General features: G+C 48.8%; 1 protein-coding gene across 1 annotated transcript in view; it reads right to left on the bottom strand.

Annotated features, from left to right (window-relative positions):
* Positions 1–15,332, bottom strand: part of DRD2 (dopamine receptor D2) — a 78,118-nt gene that overhangs the window by 7,812 nt on the left and 54,974 nt on the right. The window contains exons 2-4 of the mRNA XM_077112039.1: positions 6,498–6,813; positions 1,346–1,455; positions 623–759 (exon numbers count right to left, since the gene is read on the bottom strand). Coding sequence (XP_076968154.1) covers positions 623–759; positions 1,346–1,455; positions 6,498–6,782 — 532 coding nt within the window. The 5' untranslated portion in view covers positions 6,783–6,813. The remainder of the gene's footprint in view (positions 1–622; positions 760–1,345; positions 1,456–6,497; positions 6,814–15,332) is intronic.

Genomic DNA, 15,332 nt, shown 5'->3' with positions numbered 1-15,332 from the left:
TGGAATTTCTGTGACACTTAGATTTTGAACCACACGTCTTCAAGACTTCATTGTATTTAGTCTTGGGAGGGTGTCCAGAAGGTGCATCTGCACTGCTCTCATCTCCCTGACAAGTGTGAAGCTCTGTGCTGGCAGGTCCCTGTGACTCCTCTGTCTGAGCCCTGCTGGGCCTCGCACAGCAAAGGGCAAGGGGCAGACTCATCTCTACTCGTTACTATCTTTCCTGCTCCAGGTGGCTCTGGAGGCTGCAACCTTCTTACATCGTCAGGGGTGGATGGAAGCTAGCGACATACCCACCACCACCACCACATGTCTGCAGTGCTTCAATGTAAAAAACAAAATTGAAAATGCCCAGACATCCTCCTGAATCATTATCCCCACTCTTCATCCAACCCCGTTGTGCCCCAGGCCATTGTTTCCTCTCCAGACTAAACTGGAAGAACTCTGGGTAGTTCTAGGGCTTGGCCTAGAAGCCCCAGCCTGGCCTCAACTCTGGGGGGGCTAATGGGGTCCCATTTAGCCCCCCCCCACTGCTGTGCCAGGGACTCAGCTCCCTCAGGACCCTGCACAGTAGCAGGGGCCCAGGCCAGCTGAGCTCCACAGAGATGAAGGCAGGACTCACCTGCGTTGTTGAGTCCGAACAGCAGTGGGCAGGAGATGGTGAAGGACAGGACCCAAACAATGGTGATCATGACGGTGACTCGGCGCTTCGAGCTATAGCGTGTGTTGTAGAGCATGGGCATGGCCACGGCTGTGTACCTGCAAGGGCAGGAGGCAGGGAACAAGGAGGGCCCTGAGATGGGGTGTAGGCCCAGGGATCCCTCACTCCACAACATGCACTCACCAGACACACCCCCACTCCTTGGGGCTGGACAACTGGTCTACCTGCATGGAGCCTGCCTGAGTACTCCAACTCAACCCTCCCTCTTACCCCCAAACTCAGATGGTAGGACAGTTGGCAATGACCACTTAAGTTCCTGATGACTGACCAGCTATTGTTTATCCCTGCGTCATATTGCTCTAGGGTTCTGAAAACTTCCACAACCTCTGCCCAAAGTCACATACCTAGGAAGTGATAGAGTTAGGGCTTCTGTCAAAGTCCAGCACTTTCTCCTCTTTGCCTGTCACTGTCTGATATGGGCATTCTTGGAAGCACTGCTGTCCACTGATGACCTTTCTTTAGGGAGTCTGTATTCTCACACACACATACACACACAAACACATGGACTCTCATGTACACAGTCATACACAAAGCATCATAGACAGAGCCTGACCCAGAAGGAGTGGGGGTCAGTCACAAAGGCGAATGACCAGGGTCACCTCTCCCACCCTGGCTGCAGCTCACCTGTCGATGCTGATGGCACACAGGTTGAGGATGCTTGCTGTGCACATCATGACGTCTAGAGTGACAAAGATGTCACAGTGAATCCTGCTGAACTTCCACTCGCCCACCACCTGGGGACAAAACAGCCTAATGGGTGGACAGCAGGGGGTGAGGAGTGGAGGTGGAATCAACCTTGACCCCGTAGCTTGGTCCTTCTGAGGCAGAACAGGCCATGGACTCAGAGTGCAGCTGTGGGAACCCTGTGGGTCTCAGGCTGGGGTGTGTAGGACAGGAGGGACAGCAATGGGGAGTCATGCCCACACATGTCTGAAGCCCTTGCCCAGGCCCCTCAACTCCCAGTCAACTTTGTGCCAAGACTGTTCTAGGGGAAATACAACCAACTTATACCAGGCACCTCAACCCTTGAACCTGAATCTATAAAAGAGCTGTGACTACCTTGCTGTTCCTGCATTACCAGTGAGGAACTGAGCCCCAGAATAGTATGGTGACTTGCCCAAAGCCTTTCAGCTCAGCTTCTGTCCCTGCTCTGACCCAGTCTCACCCAGAGATAGGCAGGTCCTTCGGTGCCCAGCACACATTTGGCACAAAGCTCAGGCCCAATAAATTCTGTTACGAATGATCGGGAATGCAAGATGTTAAGAAGATGGTATATGAGAACTCTGTATTTGAAGCCTGATTTTTCTGTAAGCCTACAGCTTGAAAAAAAAAAAAGGAAAATAATGGTGAAGAAGATGACTTTCTATGGAGGAGGGAAGAAATGTCTGCCCCTTGTTATACCTAAAGAATGAAAGAAGGAAAACCCTGAACAGAGCTTTGGAAGGGGCATAGGATGGGTTGGGGACACAGGGGGTGCTGTAATGACTATGTTTGTATGAGGCTGTGGTAGTTAGATTTAGGTGTCAACTCGGCCAGGTGAAGGTGCTTAGTTCTACTGCTGTGGAAATGAGTCAATGACATGTGAACTTCATCTGTTGTTGATTACATCTGCAGTCGGCTAGGAGGGTGCCTGCTGCAATGAATGATGTTGGATTTAATTGGCTGGTGCTTAAATGAGAGACTCAATGTAGCACAGCCAAAGAAGCTCAGCATATCGCATCTCAGCACTCACAGCTGAGCCTAGGCCTTTGGAGATGCAGAAAGGAATCACCCCGGGGGAAGCTGTTGGAACCCAGAGGCCAGGAGAGAAGGCCAGCAGAGATCACCCTGTGCCTTCCCACGTAAGAAAGAACCTCAGTTGAAAGTTAGCTGTCTTTCCTCGGAAGAACTGTACGTCAACTAAATAAATTCCCTTTTATTGAAAGCCAATCTGTTTCTGGTGTGTTGCATTCCAGCAGCTGGCAAACTAGAACAGAGGCCTTCTCCCAGAAAGAGCAACCTGCATCCCTCTCCCTACCTCACATGTACTCTCATCCGCTCCCATCCAACCACACATCTGTACCTCTTACACCCCCACGTTCATATTCACACGCACACATACAGGCAGCAGGCCGGTCCCAGCAACTTTGGATATTTGGAGCAGCCCCAATCCCTGAGAACCGAAGCAGGGCAAGGAGATACAACTTTGGCTTTTACCAATAGGAGGAGAGAGGCGCAAGAGTGTCTCTTCCTGGGGAGCAGAACCGGGCAGTCTCGACACTGTCACAGCCCAGCCAATTACAACATTGCCCATTCTCATCACCACTCTCTTTTCTGCTCTCAGGCAGAAAATCCAATATTGGCATTTAAGCACAATGATGGGCAAAGAAGCTGCTACTGTGGAGCATGGAGGAAAAGGCAGCTTTTCCTGGAAGACAGGAAGCCTCTTGTGTGACACTGCCTTTCTGGGGCTCAAATGGGGATGACGTGACAAGGCCTCTCCTGGGTTCTCCATGTTGCAGCACCAACAAGGTGGGCAGAGGTGGCAGCTGGGAGTGGTAGTGATGGGGTGAACACAGCCTACCTTTAGGGAACCAGTGGGCAGAGTCCCAGGTTCACCTTTTCATTCCCAACTAGGATGTTATTTGGCATTTACTTTCATGTCACTGGGAATCTAGGTCTGGATGCCAGGACTTGCTTTCCTGTCCTCTGCACTGCATTCCTTCTTTCCTGCAAGCACTGACTGAGCAACTTACTGTGCAGCAGGGTCTATCCTGGACTCTGGGATACAATGGTGAACAACAGAGACATAGACTCTGCCTTCAGGGAGTTCTCCATCCCAATCCCAGCCCAGAAGAAAGGAGGGGTTCCCTCTGTGATTCCAGGAGCAGCTGTTCTGAGAAATGGTTAGGGGCACAGACTCCAAAAAAAGTACTGGTAGCTACCATTCACTGAGCATCTACCAGGGTAATATACATTCTTATTTATTGTTTTTAAAGCAAGGAGGGTTGATTATCCTCATTTCATAGATGAGGAAACTGGAACTCAGAGATACTAAGTACCATGGCTGGGATCACCCAGCTTATATGCAGCAGGATCGGCATTTGAGGCACTTTCCTCGGGCACCACAGCCTGTGCTCTTTACTAAATGCCTTGGAGGGGACCATCTAGTTTACCAAGAGAGCACTTGGTAAACATCAAGAATGAAAATGAGATTGTAATTTCCTGGATGGCCAAACACGGGGTCAGAGAGAAAAGTAGATTTGCCCAAGGTCACTCAGTAATTGAGAAGTAGAGGAAGGACTACATTCTAGTTGCCAAGTCCCTTCCAGGGCTCTTTTCTCTGCATCTCTGGACAGGCATTGATATTCTTGCACGCGGGAAGCTGAGACCTGCAGCATGGGCCTTGAGCAGCCTCTGCTAGGTAATATTAATAGCAAGCACATACTAAGCACTTACCGTGTGCCAGGTACCCTTCCAGATACATCCCATTCATGTCTAGTTAAGGCTGGCAGCAAACCAGAGGGTAAATGGTAATGCCACCTCTCCATGGAGCCTCCAGCAGCTGTGCCCTCTTGCTCCTTGGTGATTGTGTACATTTGTCCCTCTGTCTGGATAAGCCTCCTTACAGTATCATCCCTTCCCGCATGCCTTCCCCCCAACCTCCAAGTTAACATTGCTCCCATTTCTCCTGTGGGACTGCTCTCTTGTGACCTCCAGTGGACTGCACTGTGACGGTCCTGCTGGTCTCCAACCCAGCCCCAAGGGTGGGGGTGGACAGAGTACTCGGTAGGTGCCAATGAGTGAATAAATAACTCCATGATCTTATTCTTTTCACTATCTCAACCTCATCTTCTTATCTGGAAAATGCACATAGTAATTCTCATCTCCAAGAGTTGGGAAGACCCGCTAGAATTACAGCCCCTGGCTCTCTTCTCCCAGTAACTTCTCCCATGGCTATCCACATAGAAGGCAGAAGAGCCAGGAATTGAACCCCGTCCCCCCACTCCAAAATCACCATGCTTCCCAGGGACTGAGCAGAGGAAATAACACACACCCTATCCCGAGCCAAACAGGTGTTGGCATAACAGGCTTCTCGGGGGAGCATCTAACACAGTTGGAAATGGAACGGGTTGGAAAATCCTCTTGGATTTGTGGTTGTGAGGACTCTGACAGGATGTCACAGACCCCACTTGGGACTGTGAATGAAAAGCTGAAACAATGCCCTTTAAGCGGGGCTTACCAAGCTGCTGTTTTGATAGGATTCTTCAGGAGAGTTGGAGCAGTGCCCTCTGAGAGCACCCTCCACCCTGCCCCCAGAGTATTCAGCTTCACCTTGAAAATAATGGTGAATAATTAAGTTTAAAATGTCTGTTTGAAGGACTTACCGATTCCCAGCACAGCCTACAAACGGATCCAGCCCTGGCCTAGTGTCCGGGGAGCGCTGATGGGTCTGGAAGCCCGCAGGTCTGGACCTCACTCTGGGAACAGACTGCCTCTTTGCCTGAGTTGGGGGAGGGTGGCGGGTGAAGGGGGAGCTCTCTATGGAGAATCACTGTATATCTGTCATCTCGTCCATGTCACCATCGTTGCATCCGACATTCACACAGTGCTTACTATGCATTGGGTACCGTCCTAAGGACTTTTCCTCTGCCAATTCATTTAATCCTCAAAGAACGCCATGGGTGTGTGCTATTTTATTATCCCCGCTTTAGAACGAAGGAAACTGAGGCACAGCAAGGTTAAGTCTGCTCCTCTGAATATGCACCATTTCCCTCGTACGGTCTAAAGCCTGGGCCCCTCTTTTGGAAGGGAGCAAGAGCAGAACAAGCCTAAGAACTGAAAAAAGCTCCTCCGGGAGAGGCCCTCTGGGGCAGAGAAAGGGGCAGGATCCGGCTCATGCCACTAGATCCCCTCAACCCTCCCCCATCTGCCTGCCATCTCTGCAAGGCATCCAGTCCCTCTGCACCCTGGAGGAGGGCCCATGCTTAGGGACTCCTCCATCAGCAGCTTCTCCCTTGGCTGTGTGACCTAGGTCAAGAGAGGCCACTTCTCAAAGCTTCCAATTCATGATCTGTAAAGTAAAGAGAAGATCAGTACTGACTCCCAGGACTTCTGTATTTAGTGTACCGATAACTGTAAAACGCTAGGCATGGTTCCTGGGCCATGGCAGGGGGCCACCTACTCACTGCTATCAAGTGCAGAGCTGGACTGAGCTACAGGTCACCATGTGGTCGTTTCTAAGGACGAGGTGGCTGCAGCACAGTTCGCGGCAGCTTCTACCTGGAGGTCCCAGGTACAGGCCCTAGAATAAACTGGGGGTTGGGAAGAGAAAATAAGGAGAACCTGGACAGCAGTGACTCCCATTTCTACTACCGCATCCCAAGAAAGGACTACACAGAGCACAGAACCGCCACCAGAGCCAGACAGATGCAACCCAGCCTGGACCTGCTAGCTATGTGGCGCTGGAGGGGTCACCTAACTTCTCTGACTGTGAGAGTCGCCATCCGTAAGACGGTGAGAACAGTGCCACCTCTCAAGGCTGCTGTTACCTGGGATAATGTTGCATTTCGATTTGACACAAGGTCCAGAACCAGGAAGCGCTCTGCAAATGTGAGTTATGATGATTAAGGAGACAGCTCTCTGTTTCACAAGGAGGAAAAAAAACTGGACCCAGAGGAAAGGAAGGGACTTCCTGGGGGAGAGCACCAGGTGATTTATCAGTAGAAACCTTGAGGACCCCAGGCTCTGGGCCCGCATGGAGAAGGTGCTGGAGCAAGGCGGGGGCCAGACCTACCTCCAGGTAGACGACCCAGGGCATGACCAGAGTGGCCACCAGCAGGTCGGCCACAGCGAGGCTGACGATCAGGTAGTTGGTGGTGGTCTGCAGCGCCTTCTCGCGGGACACGGCCATGCATACCAGCACGTTGCCGAAGACGATGACAAAGATGAGCAGGGTGAGCAGCATGGCGTAGTAGTTGTACTGGGGCCTGTCCACCTTCCCTTCGGACCCGTTGAAGGGCCGGCTCCAGTTCTGGCTCTCCAGGTCATCCTCGTACCAGGACAGGTTCAGTGGATCCATTGGGGCAGCAGAGCCACTGGGCGGCCAGGCTCTGGCCAGGAAAAATTGACAGAGAGAGTGAGCGGGATGGCACCCCAAAGCATGTGCCACCCCCCAACACATACACACACACACAAAGAGGGCACTGAAGCGAAGGCCAGCCACTCACAGGTGGCAGAATTCTCCAACTCAGGACATTACATTTTGCGTCCACCAATTTCCCTTAAATGGTGGGGCCCGCTGTCACTATTTTGCAAGCAAGTGCTTGCAGAAAATAAAATTGTAACTTTTTAATATAATTATATAGTAGAGAAGCAAGTATAATTTTTTTACCAAGTATAATAAAACAAAAGAGCATGAGAACTGATCATTCATTCAATAGGCACTTAGTAACCAATCCCATGCACCACACACTTAAGATAGTCATAAGTTCCAGCTTCTAGTAGTAGGAACAGAAATGTGCATTTATTCATTCTTGATTCTGCAAATATTTGTTGAGCACTGTTCTATATAATGTTAGAGACATAGGAAGGGACAAAATAGACATGGCTCTGCAGCTCACAGTCTAGAAGAAACAATTAATCAATTATAGATATGAGTGGTAGATACCAGGAAATGGAACGGGGGAAGAGACATGTATTCTAGTTTAGAGACTCAAGGAAGGCTTTCTGCAGGAAGTATCCTTCCACAGACACCTAAAGAATGTGCAGGAATTACCCAGGTTAAGAGTTGGGAGCCAGGGGGAGGGTTCTAGACATAGGAAGCAGCATAAGCAAAAGACAGAGAGGGGCGGGCCATGGTGGCTCAGCAGGCAAAGTCGGAGACCTGGGTTTGTTTCCTGGTACCTGCCCATGGAAAAAAAAAAAAAACATTAAAAAAAAAAAAGACAGAGAGAAGGAGCCATAGTGGAGCAATTCAAAGCGTTTCAAGATAGCTGAAGCATACAGAGACGTGTCAATAGTTGAATCTCAGGTTTCAATAGGTGAGACCACAGAGGACCTCATAAGTCATGCTAAGAGTTTAGACTTGATCCTAAGTGGGAATCACATGATGAGATTTGGCTGTGCAGAGAGGTGATTCTGACTGCAGAGTAGTGATTGAATGTGAGTGGGCAAAGAGTGACAGAAGGATCCCAGCCGGGAGGCTGCTGCAAGAATTCAAGTAAGAGATAATAAGGTTTTGAATGAGTATCTTATCCCAGGGGAGAGAAGGCTTCCTGAAGGAGACATCATCTGAGATGAACTATGGGGAGGAATTAGCCAGGTAACTGAGTCAGGGGAAATGTGCCAGCCAGGGGGAACACAGCACAGTCCTAAACAGTAAATCATTTTCTTTGGCTAAAAGGGTAGGACCTGACAGTGAGATTGGGGAACATGAAACTGGAGGCCCATTCATGGAGCAGGTCAGGTCTTGAGAGCCTTGGGGAGCCACTGAAAGTTTGGACACCAGGGAATGACCCCGATGAATTGGTATTTTAGAAAGGTCACTGGCTGTGCAATGTGGCGGAGACCAGTAAGGTGTGGAGGGAATTTATGTCAGGTGGTGGTCACCAGAACAAGGGTGGAGAGAAGTGTTCAGAATCAGGACCTAACTCAGAAGTCGATTTGATGGAATTTCATCATTGAATAGATGTAGGGCATGAGTGGGGATGGAGATAAGCAGGGAGAGAAGGAGTCAAGGGTCACTCTGAATGTCTGCCTTGGGCTCTCGGAGGCCGGTGGTGTTGCTCAGTGAGAAAAGGAAGCCGAGGGGCTGAGAGGCTGACTCGGAGGCATGGAGCAACGATGAGCTTGACAGCCGGTATTTTGGTTGTGATTGGAACATAATGCACATATAATATAGTTGGCTTTCCTGCTAACAAAAATGTGTTCCTTCTTATACAATGGAAGTAACTTTATCAGCATCCCAAGGCATTCAGCACAAAGCATTATGACTTCCAAGTCCTTTCCTACCTAAACAGTTTTGAAAACCACCAATTTATGCCATTCAGAGTACATGTGGTAACAAGTTCAAATCAAGGAGGAAGACACACCAGCAGCAACTAACCGGTCAGAGGGGCCCTTGGAGAAGGGTCTGCCCACTTCTACACCCTCTCCCTGTCTGACACACCCACCCCACCAGCTCTCAGCAGAGAAGTATGCATGATGTCCAGTTCCAGCACCACCATTTTGGAGTCTCAGAGAAAAGCAAAATGCCTAATTCCATGTGGAGTGATGCACCTATGCAACAACTCTTCCAATTCTAAGGTAGTGAGGCACTGCATCATACTGACGCTAGCTCTGCAAAGCCAAATGATCCCACTTCCCATTTGGAGCGCACAGCAGGAGACCCATATGTGCTTACTGATCAAGCAACAGGGGCTGCTGCTGCCATTCATTTACTCAATAAGCATACATTGAGCCTGCTAGGCATACAACACCATGCACGGAGACATGCAGACACACTCACTTCCCTGGGATCCCAGCCAACCTGCTCTACCCCTCCTTGCCTTTCCTAGTTCCTTTCCCAGTAGGGCAGTGGCATCTGACTGGGTCTCTGGGCTCCCTGATTCCCCCCAGCCTCTCCCATTTTCCAGACCCGAGCAGACATGGGTTTCTGCAGCACAATACTAAACCCGCCTATGCTGACAGCTTCATGTACTTGGAAGGGATGTGATGACTTGCCAAGCTCATTTGATGACTACCCTATTTATCCTCAAAACAACCCTCTGAGGTTTATAGTTGTTATCCCCACAGAAAATTGCCTGAAATCTCTTCCTCCCCCTACCCCCTTAACCAATTCCACCACCTTCAAAACCTCGCTCAGAAGCCTCCTCTGGAAACCATCCCAGGTCCTTGTTGGGCTGTCTCCCTCCCTGCTCGGGGCTCCCACAGGGAGTCATGGGTCTGCTCTGGAACAGATCCTTTTGTCTGTCTGTTTATTTCACTGGCATTAAGCTTCTCAAGGGTTGCTCATGTCTTGCTCATGCCACTTATTCTTTATGGAATAAACAAAATTTTAGAATATACTCTCTCCTCCTTTTTGGATTCCTGTTGTTGGCATGCAGTAAGTGCTCAACAGATGTTTGTGGGACTAAATCAAAGCCTCTGTTAGTCCAACTGGTAAGAAGCCCCCTCCACACCTGAGATGTAACTCTTAACCTAGGCCACCAGATGTAACAAGGGCATCAGGAGGTTACATTTGGTCCACAGAGAGCAGACACTGAGAAGGGAATTAGCATGTGGGTGATGTATTGGCAAGTACTCTCAGAATCGATGCCTGTGGGGATATGAAGGAAGCAGGACTGGGTCGAGGGGGAACTTGAGCTGCTTTGCAGCCTTCAGTAAACCCGCAGAGTTGTCCCAAATGAGGGAAGCAAGGCCAGACCTTTATTCCCTCTCACAGCCCAGGGAAATGAGTGTGGCCTTGAGAGTGGCATCTCTCATCAGCATTGGAGGACAGTCAGCTGCCAACTCTCTAAGTGGGGTAATGACTGCTTCAGGCACGAAGAGGTCAGGGTGGTACCACAGCATTCACTACAGAGGACGTTCAGAAGTAGAGAGGACGCGCACATGTGCACAGCTAGAGTGTTCCTGGAAGACTTCCTGGAGGAGGAGGAACTTACCCTGGGCCTGGAAATTATGGATATGATTCAGACGGTGAAACATGAGCATTGCATACAGAACTTCTGTTTGGGGATGAAAAAGTTTTGGTATTGGATGGTGGTGAAGATGGTAGCACACCATTATGAAGGTAATCAACACCGCTGAATTATAGATCTGACTGTAGTTAAAAAGGAAAGATTTAGGTTGGTTATATGTTACTAAAATGAAAATTAAAAGAAAAAGATGTGACACTGCAGACCAGAGTGGAGGTGGAACAGCACTCATCCCGCTGAGTCCAGGTTGTTCTTCAGAGCAAGGGTGAGTCCCTGCAGCCCAGGCTGGGATACTATGTCTCCTTCTCCTGCATTTAATTTTCTGATGTAGCGTTTATTCTCAATTGTCCTTATTGCTTCTTTGCTGCTCTAAATGTAGTATATTTACATAGGAAAATTGGAAAAACATTGCAAATGCCTAAGTGTCTATAAAACTCTAGTAGCATCTTGGTACAGGACCATCTTCTAACCCCAAGAGCCAACCCCAGCCCCTACCATGCCCTCAGCATCTCTCCTCTGGGCTACATCTCCCACAAGCAGGGGCTCCCTGGACCACCCTCATCAAAGAACAGCAAGCTGACATCCTGTTTCCTCTTTTCAGATAGCAGCAAATCCCGCCCCCCACAGATGAGCTATGACAGCGTGAGGAGAGGTGTTAGGATAGCGTAGGGGATGAAGTCCAAAAAAACCTGGGTTCAAATCCCAATTCTACCACTAACTAGCTTCAGGGAGCTGATAAATGATTTGGCTTTCCTAAGTCTCAGTTTTCCCATCTGCAAAATAGGGGTAGTAATAATTGTTGTGAGGATTAAGTCGGATATTACATGTATGTGCCTGGCACAGGTAAGGCCTCAAGGAATGTTAACTTTTAGAATCAAACTAAGCAAAGATTTAAACTAAACAAGCAATCAGACCACAAACCTGAGGCTCAGAGGTGAAGCGGCTGTCCTCCTGGGCTCCTCCTCCTGGACCCAACTGCCTCCTGAAACCCGCATATTTAAAGTGGAGTATTGGATGGGGGTGAGGGGGAGGGTGCAGAGCCTATTCCTCGGGAGGGAGCCAAGCAAAGGAAAGACATAATCGGTTCCAGGGCCCTGGCTGCAAGATAAATCTGAGGGACCCTTGGGGTGAGAAGACATCAAGCTTGAAAGATCAAGCTCTCCCAGAGCACCTGCTGTAGCCAATGACCATAACACCAGTTGCCAAATTACAGGGACTCCAAGATGGAATTGAATGTAAGAAGCATCATTATTTTATGTACCACTGAGAGAAAAAAATGCCATTAAGCCAATGCAGTTCTACAGTGCCATCAATTATCAAATGCATTCTCATTCCAGGGACATTAACATATGAAGGGAAAAGGGCAGCATAGGATGGATAAAATTCACTGCTTTCCTGGTATTTCTCTGCACTCACCAAAGCTAGGAGGCCAAAAAACCTGCCTGCCCCCAGGCTTCCCCTGCTCTGGCTCCAGCTCCATCCCCAGCCCTTCCTCTTTGCTGTTGGCCCCTGAGCTGCACGGGTTCTTGGGGTCTAAAGAGCATCCAGTGAGAAGGCACAAGGTGGCGGCAGGCTGTGGTCTTTTTCACTTCGGGACAACTTTACCCTTGACGCCTCTATGCTGCCCATGGGTGGGGGGAGGGAAGTTTCTTACTAAGTCCGCTCTGGGCTGCTCCAGATGCTCCTGCCAGGCTGAGGCTCACGCTGGGGCTCCTGGAGATGGAAATGACAAGCCCACACAGCACCCAGCATCCTGGGCTCGCCAGGACAGTCCTAGTCTCTTATTCTTTTTTAAAAAGAGAAGGTCTAGCCCTTTCCAAAATGAAAAAGTTAGAATGGGTATAGTCCAAATATCCCTAAAGATTGGGAGAAAGATCTAAGGAGAAGTAAGAGTTATAACAGAGAAGACAGGATTTAACAAATGAGTATGACTGCTGAATCATTATATTGATATTTCTTTTTAGTCTCTAATGTCTTAAAGGAGCTAGAAGGAAAAACCTAAAATTGTGAAACAACACATAACATACTCTGAAATTTGCTCTATAACTACTTGTTACAATGTAGTTTGAAATTTACTGCTTTTTTGTATATATGCTATATTTCACAATTAAAAAAGAGCTGGTCTAAGTGCATAAGAAAGGTGAATTAATCCTCAGTCATAAGACAATTTAGATAAATAAAGATCACTTTTTTTTTTTTTAATTCTGTTGTCAGACCATGCATCTTGGTTTGCGGTTAAGAAAATAGGATCCACTTAATCACCAACCTCCATATCCCACCTCAGTCTCCCTGCAAGGTTGCTTTATCCTTGCTGCAGGGATAAAAACTTACAAATACTCCAAATCCCAGACCTTAAACTACAAGCATCTACCGAGCTCCAACTCCCTGCACGGAGAGGGACTGGCTCACTGCCCCCTCTCAGCTTTTCCTGGGAGAAGGATGGATAACCTAATCCTCCAGGCCCCAGACCTCCTTCAGGGAGCAAAGCGGGACCAGGGCTGCCCCACCGGGCCCTTCCAGGCAGATAGCTTACAGACCAGGGCCCACGGGGCTCTGGGCCCCTAGGCTTTTCTTTTGCAGACACCCTCGTTGTGGGAAAGAAGAGGAAGCCAGGAATAAGGGGAAGGCTCCATTGTGTGGGTGGCCTGCTAGCCTCAGGCTGCAGAAGCGCCTTTTACCTGTCCTAGGACTGGCTGTCCTGCCCTAGCTCAGAGCCCGGCAAAGTCTACCACAGTCTACCCAAAGATCTACCGCAGTCTACCCAAAGATCTACCACAGTCTACCCAAAGATCTACCACAGTCTACCTAAAGGTCTACCACAGTCTACCCAAAGATCTACCACAGTCTACCTGAAGATCTACCACAGTCTACCTGAAGCTCTACCACAGTCTACCCAAAGATCTACCACAGTCTACCTGAAGATCTACCACAGTCTACCTGAAGATCTACCACAGTCTACCTAAAGGTCTACCACAGTCTACCCAAAGATCTCCCACAGTCTACCCAAAGATCTCCCACAGTCTACCCAAAGATCTACCACAGTCTACCTAAAGATCTACCACAGTCTACCCGAAGATCTACCACAGTCTACCCAAAGATCTACCACAGTCTACCCGAAGATCTACCACAGTCTACCCGAAGATCTACCACAGTCTACCCGAAGATCTACCACAGTCTACCTGAAGATCTACCACAGTCTACCCGAAGATCTACCACAGTCTACCTAAAGATCTACCACAGTCTACCCAAAGATCTACCACAGTCTACCCAAAGATCTACCACAGTCTACCCGAAGATCTACCACAGTCTACCCGAAGATCTACCACAGTCTACCCGAAGATCTACCACAGTCTACCCGAAGATCTACCACAGTCTACCCGAAGATCTACCACAGTCTACCCGAAGATCTACCACAGTCTACCTAAAGATCTACCACAGTCTACCCGAAGATCTACCACAGTCTACCTAAAGATCTACCACAGTCTACCCGAAGATCTAGCACAGTCTACCTAAAGATCTACCAAAGTCCAGTGCTCAGCCCTGTGGGCTGCCTAACATCGGCCTAACTCCCGCCTGCTGTGCTAGTATAATAAGGCTTTTTGACTGAATCTTGAGAGCAGAATATCCCCCCAAAATGCCTGGAATCAATCAAGAAGGGAGGAAATATCTGGGCAATTAGATGTTTCCAGCCTTTAGCAGCCTCTGCCATTGACCCATGTGCCTTACAAATGCTACCATTTGCTATAGGTGCCCTAATTTGAAACGGGTTGACAAGCATTGTTAAGCTGGCCCACTGCACTGGGAGCTGAGGAGGAGAGGAGGGCAGGGGCATGTGTAACCGAGAAATCAGGATTTAACGGATGATTTTGATTACTGAATCATAATATAGATATTCCTTTTTGCTTTCTGGTATATTGGAGTAGACAGAGGGAAATACTTGAAATCCCTACATTATAATTCAGCTGCTCTGATACCTGAAATGACTGTAAAAACTCTTGTGACTTTGTGACTGTAAGAGCTGTTACTCCCTTTATCCGGTCATTTTGAAGGGCAAAGGCTCTAATGCTAATGAAGAATTTGAAGTGAGCCATTAATTAGTTTCAGTCAATGAAGAATTTGAAGTGAGCCATTAATTAGTTTCAGCCCCGGACATTCTTAAATTGTATCAGCTAGACTTTGTTAGTGAAAGATAACTTGTCTCCCTTCCTTTTGGCTCACACCTTTAGTACTGAAATGATAGCTCTGCCTCTCCTGCTTTCAGCTTAGGTTCTCCTGTTGAGATGATAATGACAACACTGTCTGCTTTGAACTTGCTATCCGAAATGACCTCAACTCTCCTGGTTAAAATCCATAAAAGCCTTGAACCCCCTAAACTCAGGGAGACAGATTTTGGGCCAATAGACCATCTGCTCTTCTACTACACACCTGGTAATAAATTCTTTCTCTCTTTGAAGCCCTGGTGTCTTGGGAATTGCATCAGGCAACAACATCCACGGCCTCTGCCCGGAACACCAGCAGGCCTCTGGGGAGGATCAGAAACACGGAGGTGGTGCCCCTCTCTGCACAGCCCAGCCCTGAGAACACAAACGGCTCCGCACCAGCGCAAGCATTGGATGGAAGACAAAAGGTCCATTAAGGCTCTAGGGCTTGAGGCCGACCCCAAAACCTAATATTCTCTCTGGGAATAACCTGGAGGCTGTGATCCACCTTTGGTCCCAACCCATTAGGGTAGGGATCAAGGGGTTGACCTGTCCAGCCTAGGACTCTGGAGGGAAGCCAGCTGGTGGACAAGGCGAGAGGAGAGGATTCTTTTCATGATTTCCACCTCCATAACCAGCAAAATTCTGGGGACATAGAGCCGGGGAGGTGACGAATAAGGACCCCTTTGTGCAGTATAAACCCAAGAAACCCGTTTTCTGTGTTTCACCAGGTCT

The sequence above is a fragment of the Tamandua tetradactyla genome, chromosome 8 (genome assembly GCF_023851605.1).
Source record: "Tamandua tetradactyla isolate mTamTet1 chromosome 8, mTamTet1.pri, whole genome shotgun sequence".
Classification (NCBI taxonomy): Eukaryota; Metazoa; Chordata; class Mammalia; order Pilosa; family Myrmecophagidae; genus Tamandua; species Tamandua tetradactyla.
Note: the sequence above shows the minus strand (reverse complement) of the source record. Positions and strands in the feature narration are given on the sequence as shown.